This window comes from Hemitrygon akajei, chromosome 10 (assembly GCF_048418815.1).
Source record: "Hemitrygon akajei chromosome 10, sHemAka1.3, whole genome shotgun sequence".
Taxonomy (NCBI): domain Eukaryota; kingdom Metazoa; phylum Chordata; class Chondrichthyes; order Myliobatiformes; family Dasyatidae; genus Hemitrygon; species Hemitrygon akajei.
Genome location: NC_133133.1, coordinates 19,439,334 through 19,462,476, shown reverse-complemented (window position 1 = coordinate 19,462,476; position 23,143 = coordinate 19,439,334). Strand labels below are relative to the sequence as shown.

At 41.4% G+C, this 23,143-nt stretch overlaps 1 protein-coding gene across 5 annotated transcripts in view; it reads right to left on the bottom strand.

Annotated features, from left to right (window-relative positions):
• Window positions 1-9,503: 9,503 nt before the first annotated feature.
• Window positions 9,504-23,143, bottom strand: part of LOC140734203 (transcriptional regulator Kaiso-like) — a 48,347-nt gene continuing 34,707 nt past the window's right edge. For 2 of the 5 annotated variants that reach the window (XM_073057867.1, XM_073057868.1), the window contains one exon: window positions 9,504-13,613. In XM_073057867.1, the coding sequence (XP_072913968.1) occupies window positions 11,767-13,611 (1,845 nt within the window). In that variant the 5' untranslated portion in view covers window positions 13,612-13,613 and the 3' untranslated portion in view covers window positions 9,504-11,766. Of the gene's footprint in view, window positions 13,614-18,508; window positions 18,794-19,636; window positions 19,797-19,986; window positions 20,296-23,143 lie in introns of those variants that run through there. The other 3 variants (XM_073057864.1, XM_073057865.1, XM_073057866.1) reach the window with 3 other exon arrangements.

Below are 23,143 nucleotides of genomic sequence, written 5' to 3'. Positions count from 1 at the left end.
GTAGGTTTTCATTGATTCTGTTGTATTTCTTTGTTCTACTGTGAATGCCTGCAAGGAAATGAATCTCAGGGTAGTTTATGGTGACGTGTATGTACTTTGATAACAAATTTACTTCGAACTTTGAGATCACACCTTCAACTGATATAACTAGTCAGACTGATGATGCATAATACTAAAAAAACTGAATAATTCATTGTGTACAAAAAATATTAGAAGTAAATTTCATACAAATTTGTTATGAAGGCAGCAACAGTGGTTGAGAAGGAAACAAATGTTTGGTAGTGTGTTGGAGCTGTCCAACGCAACTGTGGTGTCATACAGCCTTCAGGAATTAGGCAGCCATCTCTGAACTAGAATAATGTAATCCATGGGACAGTTCATCCTGAGTTGACTTCCCCTCTGCCTTCAGATTTCTGAACGGCAATGATCCATCCCATGAACAGTACCTCACTATGCACTACTTATTGAATTGAATTGAATTTATATATTTCTTATTGTAATGTAGTATTTTATGTATTGCTCTGTACTGCTGCTGCAGAACATTACATGCCACGACATGTATCAGTGATATTAAACCTGATTCAGATTCTGAAATAACTGAACACTTGAAAAGCATTGTCCAGCAATATTAATTGCCACAACATCTCGCATTACCTTATAATGCGACCCTTACTGAGACCCTTATAGATATAAGATCCAAAATATACCAATGATGGAGTAAACTACCTCTGAGAAATCTTATTTGCACAGACTGCACAAAAACTGAGCAGAACTGGCAGTGTAGGAAATCAATTTTCTGCTGTTCTGTTTTTTTTTGTTCGCTCCATCTGCTTGCCAGCCATCCCTGAAGGTCTCGCCCTTTTCCAGCCCTGCTAGCCTTCAGCGCACAATCCCGGCCCGGTTCTCCATCCTCCCATCTGCTCAGCTGTCTGGTTCATTTACAGTCTGGTTGCAGAGGACCGGAGGGGGTGGGGGGGGGGGGTCACGTGGGGCGATGGAAGTTGGAAATGAAAGCAGAACCAAAACTGAGACTGGAAACGTAACGTAGCAAGCCAGAGAAATGATTGCAAATGTGCTTGATGCAGGGTGACATGGTAACGTAACGGTTAGCACAATCACCGGACAGTAATCATCAGTCGGGGCTTGATTTCCACTGCCGCCTCTAATGAGTTTGTACATTGTCCCCGTGGCTGCGTGGGATTTCTCCAGTTGCCCCAGTTTCCTCCCACGTTTCCAAGATGTATGAGGAAGGGATGGTAAGTTGTGGGCATGCTATATTGCCCAAAGTATGGCTGCCTCCAGCACAACCCTCGCAGATTTGATGTGACACAAACAGTGCACTTCGCTGTGTTTTGATATATCAAGGGTGATTGATAAGTTCATGGCCTAAGGTAGAAGGAGTCAATTTTAGAAAACCTAGCTCATTTATTTTTCAACATATTCCCTTCCTAGATTTACACACTTAGTCCAGCGGTCGTGGAGCACACAGATCCCTTCTTTGTAGAAGTGGTCCACAGCAGACGTGATTGATAAGTTTGTGGCCTAAGGCAGAAGGAGATGAGTTATTAACTTCAAACTTTCTGCATAATCACTCAAAGAGCTGAACTGCACGTGCATGTAACGAGAGTGTCTTGAACCTCCAGGAAGTGTCCACAGCAGGGGTGATTGATAAGTTTGTGGCCTAAGGTAGAAGGAGATGAGTTATACAGCTCTCGTTACATGCACGTGCAGTTCAACTCTTTGAGTGAAAATACAGAAAGTTTGAAGTTAATAGTCAAGTCAATTTTTATTGTCATTTCGACCATAACTGCTGGTACAGTACATTGTAAAAATGAGACAACGTTTTTCGGGACCATGGTGTTACATGACACAGTACAAAAACTAGACTGAACTACCCAATAAAAAAAAACAAAGCTACACTAGACTACAGACCTACACTGGACTGAACAGAGTGCACAAAAACAGTGCAGGCATTACAATAAATAATAAACAGGACAATAGGGCAAGGTGTCAGTCCAGGCTTCGGGTATTGAGGAGTCTGATAGGTTGGGGGAAGAAACTGTTACATAGTTTGGTCGTGAGAGCCCGAATGCTTCAGAGCCTTTTCCCAGACAGCAGGAAGGAGAAGAGATTGTATGAGGGGTGCATGGGGTCCTTCATAATGCTGTTTCCTTTGCGGATGCAGCGTGTAGTGTAAATGTCTATGATGGCGGGAAGAGAGACCCTGATGATTTTCTCAGCTGACCTCACTATCTGCTGCAGGGTCTTGCGATCCGAGATGGTGCAATTTTGGAACCAGGCAGTGATGCAGCTGCTCAGGATGCTCTCAATACAACCCCTGTAGAATGTGATGAGGATGGGTGGATAATAACTCATCTCCTTTTACCTTAGGCCACAAACTTATCAATCACCCCTCGTACATATGACAAGCTAATCTTATTATGTTAAGGCACTGTATGCTTAATTCAATGTATGTTTTTTTTTGCTAAGCAAATCACACTTAGTTGAAACTATATTAAGGGACACATCCAAGTTTATAATGCACCAAAGATGAAAGCAAGGAGACCACATTGTAGGTGTTAGGGTGGCATGATAGCATTGGTCACTGCAGTACCAATGACCCAGGTTCAATTCCTGCTACTGTCTGTAAGGAGTTTGTACATTCTCCCCAGGACCATGCAGGTTTCCTCTGGGTCCAAAGATGTAGTGGTTGGTAGGTTAATTGTTCATTGTAAACTGTCCTGTGATTAGGCTAGGGTTTGCTGGGCAACATGGCTCATAGGGCCTGTTCCACAATGTATCTCAATAAATAGATAAAAGAAATCTCAATCAATGCCCAATTGGAGGTTCTTCTGTAAAACTGTATTACATGGGGAATTATTTACAAACCCTCTTTCGATCCTGCACATTGGAGCCTCCACACTAGGTGGTGATGCAACCAGTCAGAATGTTCTCCATGGTACATCGATAGAAATTTGCCAATTTTGTTTGGCGACATACGAATCTCCTCAAACTCCTAATGAAGTACACTTCATGTGGTGACTCTCAAGCAATCAGGAGGGAAGAACATTACTGCTAAAGATGACATTCGAAGGTATAGGAAAATAAAAAATGCATTTTTAATAAAGAAATAACCTATTTTCTAAAGTTTTATAAATCCATCTGGAGATTAAACTGAGAAGGGGGAGGTCAGGTGGACCAATATATACACAAGCACTTCCTAGCTCTTCTCCCTAAACTCTAGAATCAAAATCTGAATTAGGTTTATTATCACTGACATGTCATGAAATTAGTTTTCAGCAACAGTACAATGTAATACATAAAACATTACAATAAGAAACATTTAAATAAATAAATAGTGCAAAAAGAGAGCAAAATAGCAAGGTAATGTTCATGGGCCATTCCCAAATCCAATGGTGGAGGGGGAGAAGCAGTTCCTAAAAAATTATGTGTCTTCAGGCTCTTGTACCTCCTCCCTGCTGGTAGTAATAAGAGGGCATATTATTTTATGCTGTGCATTAGAATTGATGATGCTTCTGCTCTGGTATTGTGGGTTCTGACGCAAATGATAAGGCCACCAAGAAATCTTCGTTTACCAGTTGAAGAAGGTGACAGATCTGCTTACCATTTGAACTGGGCTTCTGTCTACTTCTCATCCATGAAGGTGCAATCCTGAAAGCTGCAACTTCATAACAACATAATAACTAGGAGCAGGAGTGGACCATCTGGCCCGTCAAGCCAGCTCCGCCATTCAATAAGATCATGGCTGATCTGACCATGGACTCATCTCCACCTACCTGATAAACCTTAATTCCCTTACTACACAAAAATCTATCCAACCTTGTCTTAAATATATTTACTGAGGTAACCTCCACTGTTTCATTGGGCAGAGAATTCCACAGATTCACCACTCTCTGGGAAAAGCAGTTCCTCCTCATCTCGGTCCTAAATCTACTCCCCCGAATCTTGAGGCTATGTCCCCTAGTTCTAGTCTCACCTACCAGTGGAAACAACTTCCCTGCCTCTATCTTATCCATCCCTTTCATAATTTTCATATTGAGTAAACACAGACCAAGGATTCATTGGATTCAGTGGAGATGTTACATTCTTTCCAAGAGTCTTCAACAATTTCCTCGGGCCTCTTCCTCTGTCCACCTGCATGGAATAGAGTGCCTGTTTAAGAAATCTAGTGTCAAGCATGAAGAGCTGACAGAGTCTTATCAGGATCTTCGTGTTGAGAATATTAGCCTTAGAGGGAATATTAACATTGGTGCACCCAACCCTCTAGTGGAGGATTTTGCAGACTGTGTCTTGAGATGCGTGTAATGAGATGATCTAAGTCACTGTGTCTTGAGATGCGTGCAATGAGATGATCTAAGTCACTGTCTTGAGATGCGTGCAATGAGATGATCTAAGTCACTGTGTCTTGAGATGCGTGCAATGAGATGATCTAAGTCACTGTCTTGAGATGCGTGCAATGAGATGATCTAAGTCACTGTCTTGAGATGCGTGCAATGAGATGATCTAAGTCACTGTCTTGAGATGCGTGCAATGAGATGATCTAAGTCACTGTGTCTTGAGATGCGTGCAATGAGATGATCTAAGTCACTGTCTTGAGATGCGTGCAATGAGATGATCTAAGTCACTGTGTCTTGAGATGCGTGCAATGAGATGATCTAAGTCACTGTGTCTTGAGATGCGTGCAATGAGATGATCTAAGTCACTGTGTCTTGAGATGCGTGCAATGAGATGATCTAAGTCACTGTCTTGAGATGCGTGCAATGAGATGATCTAAGTCACTGTCTTGAGATGCGTGCAATGAGATGATCTAAGTCACTGTGTCTTGAGATGCGTGCAATGAGATGATCTAAGTCACTGTCTTGAGATGCGTGCAATGAGATGATCTAAGTCACTGTGTCTTGAGATGCGTGCAATGAGATGATCTAAGTCACTGTGTCTTGAGATGCGTGCAATGAGATGATCTAAGTCACTGTCTTGAGATGCGTGCAATGAGATGATCTAAGTCACTGTCTTGAGATGCGTGCAATGAGATGATCTAAGTCACTGTGTCTTGAGATGCGTGCAATGAGATGATCTAAGTCACTGTGTCTTGAGATGCGTGCAATGAGATGATCTAAGTCACTGTGTCTTGAGATGCGTGCAATGAGATGATCTAAGTCACTGTGTCTTGCGATGCGTGCAATGAGATGATCTAAGTCACTGTGTCTTGCGATGCGTGCAATGAGATGATCTAAGTCACTGTCTTGAGATGCGTGCAATGAGATGATCTAAGTCACTGTGTCTTGAGATGCGTGCAATGAGATGATCTAAGTCACTGTGTCTTGAGATGCGTGCAATGAGATGATCTAAGTCACTGTGTCTTGAGATGCGTGCAATGAGATGATCTAAGTCACTGTCTTGAGATGCGTGCAATGAGATGATCTAAGTCACTGTGTCTTGAGATGCGTGCAATGAGATGATCTAAGTCACTGTCTTGAGATGCGTGCAATGAGATGATCTAAGTCACTGTCTTGAGATGCGTGCAATGAGATGATCTAAGTCACTGTGTCTTGAGATGCGTGCAATGAGATGATCTAAGTCACTGTGTCTTGAGATGCGTGCAATGAGATGATCTAAGTCACTGTCTTGAGATGCGTGCAATGAGATGATCTAAGTCACTGTGTCTTGAGATGCGTGCAATGAGATGATCTAAGTCACTGTGTCTTGAGATGCGTGCAATGAGATGATCTAAGTCACTGTCTTGAGATGCGTGCAATGAGATGATCTAAGTCACTGTGTCTTGAGATGCGTGCAATGAGATGATCTAAGTCACTGTGTCTTGAGATGCGTGCAATGAGATGATCTAAGTCACTGTGTCTTGAGATGCGTGCAATGAGATGATCTAAGTCACTGTGTCTTGAGATGCGTGCAATGAGATGATCTAAGTCACTGTGTCTTGAGATGCGTGCAATGAGATGATCTAAGTCACTGTGTCTTGAGATGCGTGCAATGAGATGATCTAAGTCACTGTGTCTTGAGATGCGTGCAATGAGATGATCTAAGTCACTGTGTCTTGAGATGCGTGCAATGAGATGATCTAAGTCACTGTGTCTTGAGATGCGTGCAATGAGATGATCTAAGTCACTGTGTCTTGAGATGCGTGCAATGAGATGATCTAAGTCACTGTGTCTTGAGATGCGTGCAATGAGATGATCTAAGTCACTGTGTCTTGAGATGCGTGCAATGAGATGATCTAAGTCACTGTGTCTTGAGATGCGTGCAATGAGATGATCTAAGTCACTGTGTCTTGAGATGCGTGCAATGAGATGATCTAAGTCACTGTGTCTTGAGATGCGTGCAATGAGATGATCTAAGTCACTGTGTCTTGAGATGCGTGTAATGAGATGATCTAAGTCACTGTGTCTTGAGATGCGTGCAATGAGATGATCTAAGTCACTGTCTTGAGATGCGTGCAATGAGATGATCTAAGTCACTGTCTTGAGATGCGTGCAATGAGATGATCTAAGTCACTGTCTTGAGATGCGTGCAATGAGATGATCTAAGTCACTGTCTTGAGATGCGTGCAATGAGATGATCTAAGTCACTGTGTCTTGCGATGCGTGCAATGAGATGATCTAAGTCACTGTGTCTTGCGATGCGTGCAATGAGATGATCTAAGTCACTGTGTCTTGAGATGCGTGCAATGAGATGATCTAAGTCACAGAGTTATATTGGAGACCAAAGATCACTACAGACCACGTTTTGCCCTGGAACTGACCTTCAAACACCATTTTTCCTCAGTTGGCCAAAAGTGACATCTTAAAGAAATTCACTATTGCCTTTACCGATGCCTGTCTGCATTGAGAGGAGGCTCCCACGGCATGGGAAGTGGCCCACATTCTTCAGTCTTGTTTTGTAGGGTGCAGCAGGGGTTGGTTGGTAGCAGACCTCTGATCTGCAGATGTGAATGCTCAGCCCATCCTGTTAAATATTTCAATAAACCAGTCAACGTTGACTTGGAACTCAGTGTGGGTGATATGGCAGCGTAGCAGTTAGTGCAATTGTTTTACAGCTCCACTGTTTGTAAGAAGTTTGTATGTTGCCACGATTGTGTGGGTTTCCTTCCACATTCCAAAGATGTGCAGGTTTGGGTTAGAAACATAGAAAACCTACTGCACAATACAGGCTATTTGGCCCACAATGCTGTGCCGAACATTCCCTTACCTTAGAAATTACCAAAGGTTACCCATAGCCCTGTTTCTCTAAGCTCCATGTACCTATTCAGGAGTCTCTTAAAAGACCCTATCATTTCTACATCCATCGCCAGCAGCCCATTCCACGCTCAGACTATTCTCTGCGTAAAACATTTAACCCTGACATCTCCTCTGTACCTACTTCCAAACACCTTAAAACTGTGCCCTCTCGTGCTAGACATTTCAGCCCTGGGGAAAAGCCTCTGACTATCCACACGATCAATGTCTCTCATCATCTTACACACTTCCATCAGGTCACCTCTCATCCTCTGTTGCTTCAAGAAGAAAAGACCAAGTCCACTCAACTTATTCTAATAAAACATGCTCCCCAATCCAGGCAATATCCTTGTAAATCTCCTCTGCACCCCTTCTATGGTTTCCACATCCTTCCTGTAGTGAGGCAACCAGAACTGAACACAGTACTCCAAGTGGGGTCTGACCAGGATCCTATATAGCTGTAACATTACCTCTCAGCTCTTAAACTCAATCCCACGGTTGATGAAGGCCAATACACCGTACGCCTTCTTAACCAGAGAGTCAACCTGCGCAGCAGCTTTGAGTTTCCTATGGACTCGGACCCCAAGATCCCTCTGATCCTCCACACTGCCAACAGTCTTACCATTAATACTATATACTGCCATCATATTTAACCTAGCAGAAATGAACCACTTCACTTATCTGGGTTATTAAGTTGTGGGGACACGATGCTGGTGCCACAAGTGTGGCAACACTCTTGAGCTGTCCCAGCATAATCCTCAGAATGTGCTGGATGTTGACACAAACAACACATTTCACTGTGCGCATTGATGTACATGTGACAAACAAAGCTGATCTTTATCTTCCTTTTTTACCCTGCAAACGTGTGCAAATCTTGAATTAAACACGGCTTGTAGCTTTGAAGTGACTGAAATGCTATCAAGATTCCCAATTAAACGAATTTAGAAAGGATGTAGGCTTATTAATGGAAATCTTTTTAGTATTACATCAACCCCCAAGTCAATTTAAAACTGCTTACATAACAAGCAAGGAAACTGTTCTCAATGGAGTGCTTAATGGACTTTAAATCCCTTTGTAAACACTTAATATTTTCAATCAGCAACCCTGCAGATCAGAGTAAAGGCAGCAGTTAAGTCTCCTAATGAGCCATGCAGAACAGAAATGTCTGTTCAGCCCCTACTGTGTAGAATGTTACACTGCATGTTTCCTTTACTGTCAGATATACGTACTAATTCTTATGCAGACTAATTGGTCCATTCTAGTGTTTTTCCTCCATGTCAGGCTCCTTCATGAATTCAGTTGTGTTTCTTTGTTTTGTGGCTACTTGCAAGGTGGATCTCAAGGCTGTATATGGCATGCATGATTCGGTAATAAATTTACTTCAAACACCATACTGATATTGGATTATTATACCATGGTTAATTTCAAATGATTAAATAAATATAAAGAAACCTCTCTAGAGAATCTGGCTCATGGATTATTACCTATGGAGGGGAATTAACAGACAACATTTCTGCCTGAGACTCTTGATCAGGATTGGAAAGAAAGGTATCGGGAAGCAGAATAGGAAGGTGGGAATAAGAACTCCGACTTCTGCCCCCTTCCTTTCCAGTCCTAGTGAAAGCCAACTGTTTTTTCTCTGCTCCGCAGATGCTTCTGGACTTTTGAGTTCCTCCAGCATTTTGTGTGTGTTGCTCAAGATTTCCAACATCTGCAGAATCTCTGGGGCTCGTGACTTATAAGCCTGGACATAATACTAATGCAACCTACTCGATGACAGGAGGATACATTTTCTCAACATCTAACATGTTTCTTGGTCTTAAAGACTTCTGTTGTGTCATCCATCTGCCTTATCATTTCTCTAAAAAATATCAGCATTATTTTATATATATCCCCTTCAGTTACAGTATCATCCCTGTGAATCTATTGCACCTTTTCCTGGTGACATGGGGTACAGAGAGGTTTTGAATGTTTGTTTCCTGTTATTGTTGCACACCAAGAAACACCTTTTAGCAAAGTGTGGGGGGGGGGGGGGGGTAGCCAATACACAAGAGTTTCTACTCTAACAGCTCCTTGTCCTTCAAGAGAAGAAAAGGGATATTTTAAATTGAATTACCAGCACGATTACTTTGAAGCAACAGGAAACTGTGCATTCACCATCAGAAGAGCATCTGTTCCAATGACATTCTATTTTTTGAATATACAGTTATTAATTTGATTTATCAAACCAAACAAAGTGCAGATACAAGTCAATATATTCTGAAAATTTTATTATTTTTTCATCAAAAGAGCAAATACAATAAATAAACTTACATTCTAAGGCTTCAAATTAAAGAAAATAGAAAGGTGACTTAACAATAACCTATACTAATGAAGAAGCTTTGTTACAACTATATTTACATATTAGTAGTTTTATTATTTTCACTGGTACAAAAGCATTAACCTTGCTTGCACAACAGGACAGAACATTATTACTTTAGAACAACATAGTTTTGCCAATTTGCAGATAATTCAAAAGAATTATTTTTATGCAAGCATAAAAAGATTTTCTATTCTGCAATTTTGTTCTAGTCTATGCATGCAAAACTGTTACAAACAAAATGATAGGCTATTCCTTTTACAATATTTATTACTTTTTCTATATGTCAAAAGACTTATGGGACCATGGTTTAATTTTTTAATTAAAAAAATGAAGCAATGTATGTACAATATTGACCCATACACTAAAGAGAAATCAGTGCGCTGATAAGATTTTTTTGCTAAATGGATGTTTGCTACAAAATACATGTTCAATTATGTCAGCCTACAGTACTTAATGTGAGAGTTTCTATGAGATGCATTACAGAGAATATCAAGAAAGCAAGATCTTTTTGCTTATAACAGTTCACAACTAAGTAACGATAGACTGGGATAATGACGTGCATAACCTCTGTGACATTTTGACCATTAAAATAAGCTAAGCTCAATAATTACTGGCCAGGATTTGTTTTTAAAGCATTTTGGGTGAAATTGCATGTAAAAATGCTGCATCTGTCGTGTTAAAGCCTTGCAATCCCAACTCGCCTGTCCAAAACCTTAGCAAAACATTCATTAGAGCTACAAATAAGTCCTTAGGCATATATGAAAATGATGTTATTACTCTATGCAAATTGAAGCTAGATTTTTTTTTTTAAAGAACAGAGACTCTCAACTTCACAGTAGAATAAAAACAACCAGGGAATAACATTTGTAAAATTGGAATCTGGCAGATAAAATTATACTTAACATGCATATTTCAGATAATGCAAATATTGAAGATAACTGTTCATTTCTTGAGCTGTTAGATTTAAAAGCTTTCATCCCAAAGTACTGCATTAGCATCTAATTTAATAAAAAATAATCAACAGAACATAAATCACAGTAATGGCCAGTAAGGAACCTACTTTGCATTGGGTTGTCCACGATGGACTAAACAACAACTCATACGTTCCATAATTTTTCCTGACCCATCTTTTTTTCCATTATTCATTCTATTTGCATTAATCCAGTTTAATCAGGCACATTCTTAACTCAAATAAACATTAAATTGTGAAAAGAGTGATTGATGCTGCAAGACCAATGATTACAGAATGAAAGGAAGACGAGCTTTTCTGAATTAAACTATATTTCCCTAATGTGGATATAAACTTGTTATCATTATCTCCTCCCTTCTAGACCTTAAAACTGAATTAAGCCATTGAGTCCTAGTGCTGGTAGGAGAAATACTGGTACATCCAACATTTATACAAATTTCACTCATTAATTTTCACCTATTCATCACCACTAACAAAAGTTTAGAATTTAGGCTTGCTCCTTCTTTGGAGCTTTGTTTAATGATATTGCTGCTAAAAGTTACACAGTAATCTGGTGGTCTTTTGTGCATCTTCTTTTAAAATGCTAGGAAGTCACTTTAGGAAGAAGGGCTTTGTGATTGGTTTAGCATGTAAAACAGTATCATACAATGTGTAGAAAGATGATTGGTAAGGATTTGCCAGAACACACTCAATAGCAGCCTTTTACCTCAGCCCTACAATGTGAAACCAGAAGTGCTAGCACATTAAGTTTCCATAAAATCAGTTTCTGATTAGAAATATGTAAAAATAAACATCTGGGTAATGGCTGCTAGATCACCAAAGATGAAAATAATTTCAATGGTGCACATTGTATATGAATGTCCATTGACTTCTGGCTACTTCTGACGAAATATCTGCATTATAATCTGCATTTTTGTTCAAAGCCACAGCTACATTTGGCTTCACATTTCATAATGCATTCTACAGGGACATCATCACGTTTAACAGAAATGCTTTTTCTTCGATAAAAAACGACTGTAGGTTACCCACACAATGGTCCAGCCACTGAATCATTTGCCTGAAACACAAAATGCTTAACTGGTCAGTTAGTACAATGCTATCACCAAAGGTTGGCTGTCAGCAGTTAAGCTGGCTTTGCAATCCATTTTCTTACTATGTTTAGTTCCATCACAGTCTCAATGACTTCAAGCCATTTCTCTGAAGGACTCTGGTATAACAAACTCTAATTCGGAATTGCCATCTAAGGAATTGTACCTGTAAACTGGGGTTCCTTCCTGAGGAAAAATATCATCCCAGCTAGTGGGCTTGCCACCCCCAATAGTTTCCGGGGTTTGCTGTGAAGCTCCTTCATCCTCATCTCCTACATGATACACAATTCCATCATCATTAATCTCGGCCATTGCGCCCGATGCACTTGCAGTCAGGAACCCATACTGCCTGATCTGTAAGGTTTTGCATGGCAGTAAGCGGTAAAGTTTTGAATCAGTCTCGTCTTCAGCTGCACTCTTTCCAGTTTTTTTGCTGTGGACGGACCTAATGTGTGAAGCCATCACCTGGTAACTGATGAAGGTCTCACCACAGGTCAGGCACTGGTATCGCCGTTCACCAGTGTGAAGGATTTCATGCTTAGTACGATACTCTGCAAGAGGAAACACTTTCTCACAGTAATGACAAGGATATTTCTTCTCCCAGGAATGAACGTTGAAGTGCCTCCTCAGGCTAGTCAGGCATGCATATGATCGCTTACAAACAATACAAACGTAAAATAATCGGCCATCTACAACTAACTCATAATGATCTTGTTCCCTTTTCATTCGTTTTGCATCCGGAAAGTTCTGCTCATTGATGAACATGGGTCTTGAATTATTTATATGATTACTGGAATTTTCAGGCATGATCTGAATGCTTGAGTGGCCTCTGTCATCTGATACCTTGTCTCCGATCAGAAGCAAGTTCTTGTCAGGGGATCCAGGCTCCCTGTTCTGCTTGGGTTCACGGTTGGTTAGGTCCTCCTTGTTCGGAACCACGACATGATACGTGTTAGGGTTTGTGTCGATATTTGCATAAACTCTGCAACCTTTAGACAATGTGTCAATGCCAGCCATTTTATCTTCGGTTACAAGGTGGTTGCTGTCTTGAGGATAGTTCACATTAGCTGTCTGTGTACTTTGTTGGGTACTCATGGTATTTTGCTCAGTCCCTGTACTTCCATCAGAGATTCTTACTTTAAAGTCTCCAGTTTTCAAGGATGTCTCTGGTAACAGAGTGGCATGTTTTGTTTGAGTTCTTACATCGTCAGAACTCACTGGTATATTAGGAACAATAATGTTTGTTTGCATTGAACCCTTGCTAACTACACTGCAGCTTTGCTTAGGTGGTGAAATTTCACTGCAGAAAATGACATCATCATTATCCTCTGAGTCTTCATCACCGGGAGAGACATTACTGTTACCATTCGAATCCCTAAACTCTGCACTGTGTAGGGAAAAAGCATCCGTTATTCGAGGTCCTAGACCTCCTTCTTCAACGTGTATAATCAAGCATTCAGGATCCACTGCTGCATCAGCAGCAATCTTCTGTGAAGTCTCAGCCCTGGAATCTGTCACAGAAGCAGTACTGTTGACAGCTGGTGTTAGTCCTTTTAACTTTGAAAGTGATTCCCCTAAGTCAGCAAGGAATTTTAGCCCCAGGGCCTGCCCAGACTGAATCAACTCACTTGCAAGTTCGGCATTCACACGGATCAATTTGGAGGTGTAGATAAAATTCAGAACTTCTGCAAATACCTCAGCTCTGACGAAGTTCAGTTCCAGGATTTGTCCGCTTACATTGCTAGTGCCGTCGAGAATGAAAAGCTGATGGAAGTAGCTACTGGCAGATGACAAGACATTCTTATGTGCTCGGAATTTGCGATCTTCCACAATTATCGTAATATCACAGAACAGTCCTTGGACCCGCTGCTCATTAAGAGACTTCAACAATGCTCCCGAGTGATGAATGTCAGTTGCACTTATCAGTTTTTTGCTCTCCATAACTATATCAAAAACAAAGATAATATTTCCAGTGAAAATGAGTTGGCTGACAGTCTCAAGTCAAATCCTGCTAAATGAACAAATTTACTTCAAAAGTTGTACAACTGTAGCAATAGTAATAGTCACTTGTTAGAGATTCACAGGAAACACTAGGAAGCCTTTTCTGCTAGACTCCCATATGAAACAGTTTTATTTATTTTACTTGCTTTTAATTGTCTAAAAAAATCAATGTAGCATAATATACAGAATATGATGCGTCCATTTTGTGAAAACTACAGTACATAATTTTGAGGGCAGGAATAGAATTCCACAGGAATACACCAAAATATAGGTTTACAGCAATCCCATACAGCAATATATTTCCACAGTTACATCCAGGTTTCTTTTTCTGCTTATCTTGTGGTTAAAATGCTAATTTAAAATGTTTCACTCAAGGATGGATGTTCTCCCAATCAGAGCTGCCATTCCAGTGACACATCTGCGTTTAGTTTTAACAACTTTACCCACTGCCAAATCACTGATGTTCCAGTGAAACTCCTCAGAATCTTTAAACATTTGAAAGAGACTAAGACTGCCAACCTTTTACGAAATAGCCAAGATCGAGATTTCTGTTAAACTCCTGAGGGGACAAATTTTCCCTCAATCACTTGTTCTAAAAACAAACTGGAACACCATTTCAATACAAAAGTACAACTTGCAGACATTGCTATACATGTATGTTTAGCTTAAGAGTCGAGAATGAATTTCTACTTCCTTCTAATTTTCTAACTTGCTTTGCACTTTCCATTTGCTAAAATAATGTGAAGGTTAAATTCCTACTGGGGATCACACCCATACATAGTTTCCCTGATATCGCAGACCAAACTTCCAGCAAGAGATCATAAGAATCCCAATAGTTGTGATGCAATATATTCAGATCCAGACAAAGAAAACAGTTAAAGGATGCTTGTTAGATAATTAATAAATGGCTATCTGGTGGTACTGATGACTGGTGAGCAAACCCATGATAGAATAATGTTATGTAAAATTAATGCTAATATACTTCATCTTCTTTGGCACTCAAACATACACCCATCTTTCTATATACAACTGATTTTTCCCCATTTGAACAGTTATTTTAATCTGCTTTTGGCTGCCAGTTATTTTTTAATTTGCAACCCTAATCTGTCCCTTTAGTTTCACTGTCCACAAAACATACTATTATACTAGATATACAATCATTGGCCACTTTATTAGGTACCTCCTGTACCTAATAAAGTGGCCACTGAGTGTATGTTTGCTGTAGCCCATCTACTTCAAGGTTCAACATGTGTGTTCAGAGATGCTCTTCTGCACACCACAATTGAAACATGTGGTTATTTGAGTTACTATCACCTTCTTGTCAATTTGAACCAGTCTGGCCATTCTCTTCTGACTTCTCTCATTAACAAGGTGTTTATGCCTACAGAACTGCCGCTCAAAGTTCAAAGTACGTTTATTATACACTGGATTTTTAAAAAATTACATCATTCTCTGTGAACTATAAAGACCGCTATGCTTGAAAATCCTAGATCATCAGTTTCTGGGATACTCAAACCACACTGGTCTGGCACCAATAATTATTCCGCAGTCAAAATTACTTTAATCACATTTCTTCCCCATTCTGATGTTTGGTCTGAACAGCAACTGAACTTCTTGGCCATGTCTGAATGCTTTTATGCATTGAGTTGCTGCCACATTATTGGTTGATTAGATATCTGTATTAACAAGCAGGTGTATGGGTGTGCCGAATAAAGTGGCCACTGAGTGTAGTTCTTAGTATTTTTCTTTTTTCCCCCATGTCATTTTCTGCTAAAAGATCCATCTCCTCCCTCACCTGCACATTTTCAGTGTTCGTGTTTCTTCTCAATGCTGTTGCCCCTTATTTTACAGAAGGCATTGTCTGCAGTGCGACAAAGTGAAGGTAAGGGATGCAAACAAAAAACAGTATCAGTGCTACTCCTTCACCCACGAGGAAGCAAACCAATAAGACAGTGTAGGAAGGAAAGGGGATGATCACAAATGATTTGGTGAAATGGAGATATGCTGAAGTCTGATAAGAGATTTCTGAAATCAGGAGGTAGGAGAAGGCAAAACTGAAGATAGCTGATCTTTGGAAGAGGTTTCAGCAGCTGGGCAAAGTGCATCAAACATGGGATCAATGAGAAGTGCAAGACCATGTGGAATAATGGAGGCAAAAGTATTTCTGAAATATAATGCAGTTAGTTTTATGTCCTAAAACTTCCACAGCCAAAAACCACTATCACTACACTTAATATACTCAGGTGTCCATTAACTATTAAAAGCAAGTCAGAATACTGAGCTACACATGTAATTACATCTCACATACACCTTAAAGAACCGGCAGAAAAAAATTATCACAAAAAGCAATTGCTAACTACCCTCACATACTGAGACATTCTGTTGTAAACGTCAGAGTGCATGGCACACTTAGTAATCGCAGCCAGAACATGCACAGGTAATATCAGTCCACACGTAATGCCCACTTGTTGGTTCCCTGTGAAACAAATCAGGGAAAAGGTATGGTAGTGTGGCAGTTAGTATAACACTTTACAGTGCCAGTGGGTTCCAATCCTGCCACTGTCTGTAAGGAGTTTGTACGTTCTCCCCATTACCATGTAGGTTTCCTCCAGTAACCCGTTTTCCTCCCATGGTCCAAAGACATAAGGGTTAGGGTTGTCACTGAGTTGTCAGCAAGCTATGTTTGTGCCAGAAGCCTGGGTTGGGGGCTGCCCCCAGCACAATCCTCACAAATGCAAACAATGCATTTCACTGAATGTTTTGACATACATAATCCTAGTTTACAGTTTGAATAAAGGATATCTCAGGTGCTCTCTACTCAATAAGAGCAGACCCTCATTTGGCTAGAAACCAACAAGAACTCAGAATTATAGATCTGTCAGAACTGTGTGCTTCCAGAAAGCTCAAAGAATGGCAGACAGTACTTAGGTGGTGCTAGAAATTTACACGTGTTCCTGGAGCTCATGGTGAACTGCAAAGTTTATCACAGCCTGGTATATGAGAATCAGCAGAAAATACTGATAGTCAACACCATCCATCAGAACATTTCCACTAACATGCAGTCTGTCCCTGCCATACATCAGTAGGAATCATGATTCATGGAGGACAAGGACCACAGCTCCACAAGGATCCCTTTGACCATAGCTCCTCATGTCTCAGTGCAGGGATATTAGAGAGTGCAATTGCAATCACAGGTGGCACTAGGAGGTTAGAGAACTGTGCACTGAGATCTCCAAAATGAAAATCCCATATACCAGCATTTGGCCAATAACCTTCCACGCCTTGGAAATTCAACTGCTCATCTCGATAATGAAATGTTGCGAATGTGCCTGTATCCACCAGGCAGTGTGAAATCATTCCAACCATCCATCTGGGTGATGAAGTTCTTCTTCAGATCCCCTGGAACTATGCTCTTTGCTTTTAGAGTAACACACAGAAAATGCTGGAGGAACTCAGCAAGTCAGGCAGGTTCAGTGGAGATGAATAAAGAGCTAACGTCTTGGTCCGAGACAAATCTCTAGTTTTAGATGCTTCTGCAATGGGAAAATAAAATTCCTATCATATCTATATCCCTTAGTAGACCTCTGTCAGGTTTCCCCTTAGCCTTCTCAGCGTGCTGTATGAAACAATACTGAAGTGAGCAGAGCCTTGACATAGAGAAGGAATAAGAATGAGGATGGCAGACCATAACTAAGGTAGCCCCCTCTGGACATAATTTCACAGCACAGTTTCAAGCCTCAATATTCTTCCAGGGACCTCACTCTATTAGCACCCACAAGAGGTAAAACAGCCTTTGCCCAAGAGTTGGCAAGAGCTTGCCACATTGAAATGCAGAGCTTAGAATGGTAAGTTAGCATTGCAATGCCCGGCAATGGCTAAGCTCATCAAGTGGAAGTCTCATTGCTATCATCACTACTCATTCCGTTGAGAAAAAGATCCTAGTGATTACTGTAGATCATAAAACAACTTCAATCACTTAATTAGGAAGGCCGTATCTGAATGTTGGAGGCAAGGCAGTGACCTAGATTCAATTACCACCGCTGTCTGAAAGGAGTTTGTACGTTCTCCCCATGACCAGCTGGGTTCCCTCTGGTTGCTCCAGTTTCCTCCCATATTCCAAAGATGTACAGGTTAGTAGGTTAAATGTTCACACGGGTATAATTGCGGGCTCATTGAGGCAGAAGGGCCTGTTACTGTGCTGACTCTCTAAATAAAATAAATTCTTCAATGCATAAAATCATAGTGTTGTATAGGTTATACGAGGGATCTTAAAGTGCCAAAGATACTAAAGACAGCTCTTCTTTCTGGATAAAGATGGCTACTGCACGTAAACCTCCCTGAACTAATACTGCAGTCAAACACAGATTCAGTGACTGTATTGAGTGTTGTTTTGTAACTAGACTGCAGTAATTCATGATAAGCACTTCCCCATCAAAAGAAATTCCGATCTCTGTCACCTTTTGACTGGACACTCTGACATCTGCAGGACAGGAAGTCACCAGTGGAGCAGCCCTCACAGCAGCACTAGCAGAGTTCCTTCGCAAGCACTGCCGTGAGGCTTAAAAGGAGGCTCTTCACCAAGCTCAATGAAACATAGGCCTGATCAATATATTGCTGACCACCCTCTTGACTCCTAGTAGTAACAAGTAGTAATGAATAAAGAGAAACACAAATCCCCATGATGACACGTTTGGTTGCCATCTTCTGTGAACGGTCATCTTAAGTGTTCCTTTATTTCACAAATCACAAATATCAGAGCTAAGCAATTAAATATCCAAGATTATTATACCTCCAACACAATAACCACACCATACAATCTTTTACTCATCACCCTTACACATTCTTTTAGTACTTTTCTCCAAATGGTCTTTATCCAGCCTACTACTTCTACACCTGGCTCCCCACTGCGATGCCAGCTAAGCTGCTGAACAATTGCTGCCCTGCAGTGGAGGAGGTTGCAGATGTCCGTGAAGGGTGGCCCGCGAGCAGCTCTGGGCCTCGATGGCTCAGCTCCAGACTCCTCCATGAGCAGCAGTGAGATTGGCAGGAGCATGAATCAGGTCGTTCTGAGAGAGGACAGCCTATTCCTACTCCATGGGCCCACTGACACACCCCCTGGGGCCACGGTGTCAGCCAGCCTAGCAATCAGCTGATCGCAAGAGTGCCTTCACGGCCTCAAAGCCCCTGCCAACAGTGGAATCCAGAGCCATGATGGCAGCTGTCTGTGCTTGACTGGCCGCTGTCTGAGTTTCCACCGCAGCACTCAGTCTCTGGGTGGCCTCTGCCTGCACCGCAATGGAAGCTGAAACTTCCGTCATCAAACACTGCATGGTGGTTGGGTCTGCCAGAGCTGACATGGAACTGGCCACCACTTCCATGCTGGAAAGAATGGGCTCCAGACTCCGTGCAAAGACCTGTGCAAAGTTGCAGCTGGACTCTCCCATGTTTCTTGACATCTCCCGAAGGCTTTCGGGCAGGTCTGATAACGCACCAAGCATGTCCACATGCATTTTCATCAGTCTTCGCCTGTATGCTGCCCCGTCAAAATCATCATCTGAGTCCTCCACCGTGTACAATCTTGCCCTCCGGGAAGCTGGTGATTGAGCTACCCGCCGCCCCTGGCCTGGCAGAGGTCCACACGCGCCCGGTGACTCGCCACGTGTAGACCTCGCCTCTAAACTGTCCTCCAGAGTCCGCGAGGTGCCAGGATCTGAGCTGGTGGATGGGAGTGACAGATGCAGTGACTGTGTGTCTTCTTCCTCTGACCCCTGCAGCTCACCAGCTTGGGAAAAGCCTGGCGGTACGTCCTGTGCGTCTGAAATGGGAAACAAACAAAAGTACGGTCACGGTGAGGGAAGGGGGCAGGCAAGGGGAACACATTTGAAGCTTGGTCATTGGATATTAAATCTCGTGGGGGAGGAGCAAGGTGCTGAAACATGGAAAGATGAATTGGATGGGTGCATACCATCATTATCAATGATCTCCAATCCACTGGCGGCCACTGGATGTGTGGCATCCGAGCGCATAATTGCCAGCACTCTCTCTTCCAAGCGGCTGAGCCTCTGGCCACGGGCAGGGGCCCCTCTAGACTGTTTCTGTTGCTGGCGGTTGCGAGTAATCTTCTCCTGTAAGAGACAGTGAAGAGCATTAATGAGCGCGTTTCAATGCAAGAGTGTGAAATGGCCGCCACAGTTGAATAGTTAAGTGAGTGTGAGATGTGTATGTGTGTGTGTGGGTGGGTGCTGGGTAATGGTGAGTATGTAACTGTGGGAGTGCATGTGGTGGTAGATGGGGTTTGTTGCAGTCACCACTGACCTTGACCACACGTGTGAGGTCATTAAACTTTTTGCGGCATTGGGACCAGGTCCTTGGGGCATCACTCTGAACATTGATTTTCCTGGCCACTTCCTCCCACTGGTACTTCATCTCTGTCCTGAAGGGCTTCCTGGGTCCCCTAGCGTACAAGATCTTCCGGCAGTTTTCCACCTCTTCCACTAAGATGTCGAGGTCCGCATCCATGAAACGGGGTGCCCGCTCCCGTGCCAGTGCTGCCATTCTTCTGTTCAGTGGCTCCCAAGCTCCACAATGCCTTCCAGCAGTGGTTGGTTTCAGTGGTCACCTCCCCTTTAAGAGGTGCAGGCATGACGTCAGTTTCAGCAAGTGTGCAGCACTCACGAAATTACTCACGCTTAACACTCGCTAAAGGGATAAGCAACACAATTCGCTCATCCTAAGCACATGTGCTCATGCATGAGATCTGTGCATGAAAACTATGCACTAATAGCACCAAGATAATCTGGTGCAGTCCCCTGCGTAGCACCATCTTGGCACAAGTTTCCAGGGACAATACAGGAAACAACCAAAACAGGGAACTTGTTAAATTCCTGTATTTTTTTTACATTGAAACCTAAAGTCTGTACATCTGTGATTTAAAACACAGAACTAAATTCCTTCAGGGGCCCCTCAATCTCCCTCATGCCTTCAGCAGAAGCAGCTGTTTACACTGCTTCTACTGAGCTTCCGTCAGTTATGGCAGGAGAGCTGAAGGCCCGTGGAAATTTTATGCCATGAACTTCTCATCTTTTACTCAGACCATGCCAAAGAACTATTTAAACAACATTAATCAAGCATTCTTAAAACACGTTACTAAACACATGTAATTCTGCTTATGATCATTCACAGAATCTACTGCGCAGTCATAACTAATGAATGAATATTTGCTATGAAATGTGTTACCATTATTGCCTTGTAACCACCTCACTTTTTAATTGCTGGTTTTCTAGTTTTTATTTTTCTCTTTGGGTGTTATTTGACTCCCTGTAGCACTGATACCAGGTCATTTTTGTGACTGATTCTACTAATTTCCATTTCTCACTTTACTGTTGTTATTTAGAGAGATAGCACAGTAACAGGCCTTTCCAACACAACAAGCCCACACCACCCAAATACACCCATATGACTGATTAATCAATACTAACCCATACATCTTTGAAGTGAGGGAGGAAATTGGAGCACCCAGAGGAAACCCACACTGTCATGGGGAGAACATACAAAATAGAGACAGGAATCAAACCCAGGTTGCTGGCGCTGTAATAGCATTAAGCTAACAGGTTGTACCGTGCTGCCCAAAACTCGCCTCTTTCCTGCAAAACTCCACTGTTTCTATATCATTCTCGAAGTTTGCCTCTTACTTTCCTTTTGCAAGAAGTTGAAGAGCAATACCCACAGAGGTGGATGAGTAGACTTCAGAAGACCATCAGAGGTGGGTACTGCAGCACAGATGACCAACCAAGTCAACTGAGCTAAGAAACTCCCGTGACAAAGATAAAATACTGATTCTCAGATCAGAACGTGGGGGAAAGTAGTCAAAGAACTATGGAGCTTAGCGGTCAGCAATGGAAGAAAAGGTGAACATTTGAGGTCAGGGAACAGAACCTGGTTGAAGGTCTAGAGATTCTGCTGAAATCTAAGAACATTTGACAGTTTACTGTTTGTGACAAAACAATCTGGAACCATGCCAAGGCTCTCTGACAAAAGAAAGACAGAAAACTGGTAAATTACCTGGCTGCTGTGAATTCCACCATTGTGTAAATACAGTATAGAGAATCATGGGGGAATTTAATGGGCATGTGAGAGGAAATGTATTGTCAGAACTACAGAACGTAAAATGAGGGAATGAAACTGATGGGATTTCTCTGGCATTGATGCAAAGGGCTGAATGGCCTTTTGTTTTGTAATCTGGAACTAAGGAAAGCATGGAACTTCAATGTTCAGGAGTGGCCTGGGCCAGGAACATGGAATCCTTTTTGGATATGCAGAATAATTAAGGCAGCTAGAATATGTAAACCATGTGTGCAACAAAGGAAAATTAATTTGAAGTAATCCGGCATTAAAGCTCGTTTAAGTAAAGTTTACTTACAAAGAAATAAAGAGAAGGGTGGACTAGCCCTACCCAATTTTAGGTTTTACTATTGGGCTGCCAATATAAGGAATATTACTTTCTGGTCCTATTACATTTATTGTAAAGATTGCCCATCATGGGTCTCCTTAGAAGTTAATTCTGTAAAAAATTCCTCTATTGTCTCTCTTCTTGGACCATACTCTTCTTTTTCAGCAAATAAAACAACAGATAACATAACTGTTAGGCAAACTTTAAGGATCTGGTCTCAATTTAGAAAATATTTTGGTTTAGCAAATTTTTCATTATCATCTCCCATTCTCCTTAATTTTTTTTTATTCCTTCCATGACTGATAAAGTCTTTAAAGATTGGGATGAATTAGGTATTAAGTGTTTTTGGGACCTGTTTATCTCAGGATCTCCTGCTTCATTTGACCAATTGTCAAATAAATTTGCACTCCCAAAATCACATTTTTACAGATACCTTCAAATTAGAGATTTTCTACGTTTCCAATTAGCTACTTTTCCTATAGGTCCTGATAAAAATTTACTGGACGATCTTTTAAATTTAAAACCTTTTGTTAATGGTTCTATTACCGGTATCTATAACTTGTTGATTGATTCTAGACAAGACTTTTTAGATAAAATAAAAAAAGCTTGGGAGGATGACCTAAATTGTCAGATTTCTGATGACAGATGGAATAAAATTCTCAAACGGGTTAATAAATCATCTTTCTGTGCTCGTCATTCTCTTCTACAATTTAAAGTGGTTCATAGAGCTTACATTACTAAACAGAAGCTCTCCAGTTTTTACCCGAATGTTTCTCCACTTTGTAATAAATGCAACTCTGCTGATGCCTCTTTAATTCATATGTTTTGGTTTTGCCCTACAATTGAAAAGTTTTGGCGGGAAGTATTTCATACCTTCTCTCAACTTTTTAGGGTCCAATTTGACCCAAATCCCCTTACTGCCTTGTTTGGTATTATTGAAAATGAAGATATAACTTTAAAAACTCCTAACCTACAGGTTTTAGTTTTTACCTCTCTTTTAGCAAGAAGAGCAATCTTACTTAA